The 6046-nt window shown below is 34.3% G+C and overlaps 1 protein-coding gene across 3 annotated transcripts in view; it reads left to right on the top strand.

Moving 5' to 3' along the window:
* Nucleotides 1-1711: 1711 nt before the first annotated feature.
* The window catches only part of LOC115453062 (fasciclin-2), a 138499-nt gene continuing 134164 nt past the window's right edge, over nucleotides 1712-6046 (top strand). For 2 of the 3 annotated variants that reach the window (XM_037437377.1, XM_037437376.1), the window contains exon 1: nucleotides 1712-2149. In XM_037437377.1, the coding sequence (XP_037293274.1) occupies nucleotides 2083-2149 (67 nt within the window). In that variant the 5' untranslated portion in view covers nucleotides 1712-2082. The remainder of the gene's footprint in view (nucleotides 2150-6046) is intronic. The other variant, XM_030181707.2, reaches the window with a different exon arrangement.

The raw sequence follows: 6046 nt of genomic DNA, 5'->3' as shown, positions 1-6046 counted from the left end.
TCCTAAACAAACGTTATTCCACTGACACATTGATGTGATATTTGGAATCTTGTTAAGAAACGGATGTTATACATACATGAGAATTATTGGCTGTAGTCTACTATGTAACTTGGTTTTACTCAAAATTATTGGGGTCAAATCATTTTATAGGACCAAAAAGAAAAACAAAGGACGTAAAAACCACTTTTGGCAATTCAGATATTTTCGGATCAAAATTATCACAATGCGGCTACCCAACCTGGAATTGAATCTTAAACATGGTCTAAGTACGCTTCCACTACTGACAATACTGTTTAAGCAATATTAAAAAAGTACGAACAGATATAGTTTTATAATCAAGAAATACATAGACCGGCAGCTCTAGCATAATTTGTAGCAGTTAACTCTACAATAATTAGTGACGTTATATTACATACGTTAATATATCATTAGACAGTTGCGACTTCATTGATGACTACCGATAACAAATAGCAGGTTAATCAATTAATGGCGTCAATGTAACAGTCATTAGTCACAGCTGAATAAACGCGTCGATATTAGTTCCGAGTCATCGGATTTTAATCATTAATAATTATTGATATTTTAATGGTTCATTGATCTTTGCTAATTGTTGGATATTAATACATATTTGACTGTTATAGGTCAATTTAGTAGTTGTAGTAAAGTTAGCGTGTATTGTTTTGCAAAGGTTACATTGATTTAGCCATAAATTGTTTGTTTCGTATTTTCCATCTCTTATCTTAATATTACGTTTCGCAACGAAACATGACTGGAAAAATGATAGTCTATAAAAATATGCTGAATTGGATAATGTGTATGTAGTAGCAAATGTATTGTTTAAAGCCATGGCGATCTGTTTATAATGTATATAAATGTAAATATATTTTGGCTACATCTTAGCTTTATCTGTATATGTATGTAGAGTCATACAAGCTTGTCATATTTTTTTTCAACTACTCCATATTTATAAATCTATAAATACATACATCTGTTATAATAATTATATTTTTGCGTAAATTACTCTACTAGAGTCCTTTTAATTACTAATGTACTCATAATGCAATGAATCACACAATACGACATGCAAGAGATTATAATTAGATTTAATTGGTTTTAATTATGAAGCACATAATTACTGTATTGTACATAACGGTTACAGTGCTGTGGAAATAAGGCAGAATGTTTCACGCATTTGTGAGGTCGATGCTGTGATATCGTCATCTAGTGTGGGAACAATGTAAGAGATTCGATGGTAGAGTTCGGATTGGATGTTATTTCTTTTTGTGGTTTCATCTTTTGTAAACGGTTATATTTTACAATTGATTTATGATATTGATGGATAATGCTCAATATTGATAAGGAGAGTCGAGTTTAAGAAATCGTTAACGATCGAGAAGAGTATCCATGAGGGTTCAAATTACTGACCCGTGCGAAGTTTTAATATCGATTAGTCGTGAAAGTAATTAAATTACTTAAGTAGAGTTCCAGCATAGCTTGAAAATAACTTAAAGGATAAATTTTGTTTGCGTACTTTCTGCCAATGTAAATTGCTGACCAAGCCATCTCAGCTCTGTCGTTTTGCATTTTTATTCTAATCAACGCAATAAACTACGGATGACTAATCTTGATCGTAGGCTCTCGTATGATGGCGCCGCGCCGCGCCACTGGAATACCGGCGGCGAGTTTTGTAGTTCCGCATCGCTCCGTCACAGCGGCGCGTCGCTTCCGTCGCGCCAGTACTGCCGCGACTTCGCCGAGGACGGACGTACGCCGGTCGCATCGCACCCTCGCACGAAAAAGTTTTATAACTCAATAGTCAGGGGATTCTCTCCCAAAACCTACATCACATAAAAACATCACCATGGACTTGTGCATTTACGCAAAAAGAACTATTGTCAAAGTTATTTGCTAACTTTTTGAACTTTTCTTGTGCAATTTGTGGTCTCTTTATCGCATCTTGATACTAGTTAACAAAAACACGAGTGAAATTGTTTATTGTTTAAAGACTTTCCGTTGAAGAGTTTGAATTTTCTGTTGTTTTTCTTATTTGTGCGGACGCATAGCGCGTTGAAAAGAGACAAGATGAGGTTCAAGCAGGCGGGAGCGACAGGTGTGGCGGCTTTAGTGATTCTGTTGGCAACTATAACAGGTAACTTACTTTAAAACTCCTTGTTTTTTTGTACTACATAAAAATTTTTCGTAAGGGCCCTGCGGACTGGGATCTTATATTTGACTTCCAATAAGGTGCTAATACGATTTAAAAAGTTAAAAACCTTTCACGTGAAGTTAACAATTATTTTTATTTGATTATGTTGGCAACATGTGTGATATGTATGATTGAGTGTATGATTCACGAAGGCATTGTTTAGGTTATAATATTTGTTTGGAGATTGTTATCAACTTTTAACTTCAATTGTAAATAGAGTATATAGAGTTCATATTATTATTGAGCGCTTGTGTTATCTTCATAATAATATTTTTAACAGTATTAATAAAAAAAATTTTTTTCAACGTAAAATTCCCCAAGTTATGGTACATAACCTAAAATCTAATATAAAATTTCATTTAAAAATGAAACACAAATCAAACCATTAACAGCGAATTTCTTGCGAATGCCAATGAGTAAAAAACCAGAGTATCAAGTCGGCTAAACAATTAGAAACTGCATCGGATTGTTTCGGAGCGGCGATGGCCGTCTGGAGGCCTAGTTGTGCAAAAACCGTTGTCGTCCGTTAGTGAACAGGTGGCGAGATGCGGCGGAAACTCGCTTTCCTACAACAATGGGTTCCACATTTGTTCTGGACTCACTGACGCGTTGCTTTCTCGTCCGAACGCCGCAGAATCAATCAATCGAAATCTGTGCACGGTACAAACCTTGCATTCTTTATCACAGATAAGATTGCTGATTTAATTTGGTGTTGTTTTATCTTGGAATTCCTTGGACGTTTAGACTCGGTTGGATTAAAGATTAAGATAAAATTTATAAATAAAATCTTTTTATAAAAATTGTAGAGTCCAACATGTGTGTGTTGGTTTAAACTGTTGTCTATAAATACATATTTAAAAATATTCCGCACCATTTTACAAATTGCACATTTTTTAGTACTACAAAACCTAATATTCTTTTAAAACCATAAAATAAACTCTAACAAGATTTAGCAGCGATTGCACTGAAGCATCTTAAATTTGTAAAGTGTTTGGAACTTAACAATAGCGTCTGAAATGAGTTTTTTAATAGCCAAGGTAAAAGTGTTAGAAGTTAAGTAAGTAATCTTGTTGTTAACCCGGCGTAAATTGCCTTTGCGAGATGTTCCCATCACTCCTCGGTATGAAAATCTTAATTCAGTCTCGCTACCAAGCTTAAAATCAGATATAAGTTTGTAGTTGGAGCACGTCGCCAATATTCGATGGGAGATAGCAGATCCGCTGTAGATTTGTGGAAATTATGTAGCGGTATAGAATATTAGAAAAGTTCTTAATATATGTTAAAATTAAAATATTTTAAGGATTTTATCGCGGTTGTTATATTTTAATAAAAAAAAGTTTAATTTTAATGTCTAACATTCGCGTAAACATATGAAATAATTATTTTGGTAATATATGTTTTAGTAACAGATAGGAGATGATTTGTGAAAATATGATTAGCTCAACAATCACTTTCATGAATTCAGTCATTTAGAATCTACACGAAATATTGATGAACAGACGTTTTTCTATAATGGACCGGCATCCGTCAAAATCTTAACAAACGCGAAAATTTGGACGGCAAAGTTTTCCTGGTAAATAACTCAATACCGATAAAATAGAAAGAAATATGGATCAATAGCTAATTTTCTAAAGGGTAACCCGACATAACTTGCAGGAACGATGCATAAATGCGGTCTGCAAGTTGCCCTAATGATAATTAGATTTTACATAAATTACGAAAAGGTATCGGCTAGGAATCTAGTTATATGGTCCCTTCACCACCGATATGGACTTAAAATATTTTGTTCTTTTTATTAAATTTAAACTATTTTTCGGATTTTATCGCTGTTTTAATATTAAGTTTTCTCCCAACGTTTCTAAGATTTTGCAGCCATCATGGTCACGGGGGGACTGAGTAGTTGGTCGTCCGCAAAGTCAAAGTTGCAATATCTACCTACATTTTACAATTATACAACTTTTTAAATTTTAGCTGTTGGTGGTCCGATTTATATTTATCCGACTCAATTATATTTTTTTATTCAAAACTTTGTGTTATAACCGGACGTCTATACTATTGTATAATCCGTTACTGCGATTGCATGTTTTCAGAAACAGATTTCAATGAAAAACTTATTGTGAATAAAAATCTATATTTTTAAATCGTGTGCAGTTGCCAACGTAGCGTCCTCAGATGTAACATCGATCAATGAAACACTGTGTATCTGGAACAGTTACTGCGGAGATATGAAACACTATTGTAGATGCATTTCACCGTGTGTTGTCGGAAGTCAATCGATACAGAATATTAGTCCAGGTGCTGTAGCCAAGATGGTTTTGTGTTCAAACTGAAAATTGACGTTACTTGAAAATGATTACCTCTCCGCCACATTTTTTATTGCTTTGTATGACGAGATGAGCTTGCCGTTCGCCTGATGATAAGCGATACGACCGCCCATAAACAGTAGAAACAACACCTTGAACTACAAAGTATTCTTATTACTGCGCTGGACTTCCTGAGGCATTAGAATATTTTAAGTCTTATTATGTCCAGTAGTTACACTGGATACAATATTTGCGATATTACGTTTTTAAATACTTTAAAAAATATTAAAAAAAATGAAGATGTCTCCACAGTTTTCCTTAGTCTTCCATTTATGAGTAATGCGAATTTAGAATTTTGCGAGGGATATTGTAACAATCATTATTAGAAGATGCAGAAAAAATAATACGCAAATATTTATAGAACGGAGTTTTGTTTAAAAGTACGTATTTTAAAAATGAAAAAAAAACAATAACATTTTTAAAATTATGATGTGATAGGTGTGAGCCATATAGGGCTCAAACTCTAGATTCTACGCCGATACTGAGTATAATAACCGAATATCACAGCTCGAACTGAGGATGAAATCCAAGCCCCCAGCACTCGTAAAACAACTGCGCCACAGAGGCAGTGAAAATAATATGTACGTATGCGATATTTTTTAATTCTTGACACTTGACAGTTATGTGATTTTGGTTTAAGTAACCTTATTTGGAAACAATATCAAGTCTAATACAAGCACAGAATACACAATACTCGATAAACACGTCATTGAATATTCCCATTAGCCGGCGAGATTAGCACACCCACAACAGTTAATGACTCCTTCACTAACCTTTCTTGCTCGGACCATCTACATAGTATTTACACAAATTCATAGCATCTGCTGTGTCATTAACCCCGGCAATTTAGCCTGTTAACTTCCCGAGACGGTTGTAATGGCATGTTGACGGCGCTTTCCGCGTCCATGACCATTTGACTTACGTTAACGATTGTTATCGTGTGTCATTTAATTCGGAGTTATCGAAGGATAAGCTTGAGGAGACGATTCTATTTGAGATAGTACGTGATCTAAGTTCGCGTTTAAATGAAATAATTTATTTGAACCTGTATAATGTTATACATTATTTAGATTCTGTCAATATTAACTCTACCATCAGTTCTGAAAGTAGTTCTCAAGAAGCTAGAAATTCTAGTGATGCGCTTTTCAAAATCAATCTAAGGTAGTTTTAGTTTTAGTAACGTGGAAACTTTTAATATTATTTCAGTTTGATTATATTGGTAACATCTTATGTACAATTATATAAAGTATTTTTGTCGATATACATATTGGACATCATTTGTAATACATACGAGGACAAGAATAGATTTTCTTATTTCTTTTTGCGGTCTCTGAAGCTAGACAAGCTAACCGCTCATCATTTTGTGCACTGAAGGCACTGTGGCGTATGGACGAATGTCAAGGCTCTACACAAGCTACTGCCGACCGCAAAATATTTTTTTAAGCTTCGTTTGAAGAAGGGCATATAGCGCCGAGGA

The sequence above is a fragment of the Manduca sexta genome, chromosome 11 (genome assembly GCF_014839805.1).
Source record: "Manduca sexta isolate Smith_Timp_Sample1 chromosome 11, JHU_Msex_v1.0, whole genome shotgun sequence".
In the NCBI taxonomy this organism is placed as follows: domain Eukaryota; kingdom Metazoa; phylum Arthropoda; class Insecta; order Lepidoptera; family Sphingidae; genus Manduca; species Manduca sexta.
This window is presented reverse-complemented; position numbering and strand designations above follow the sequence as displayed.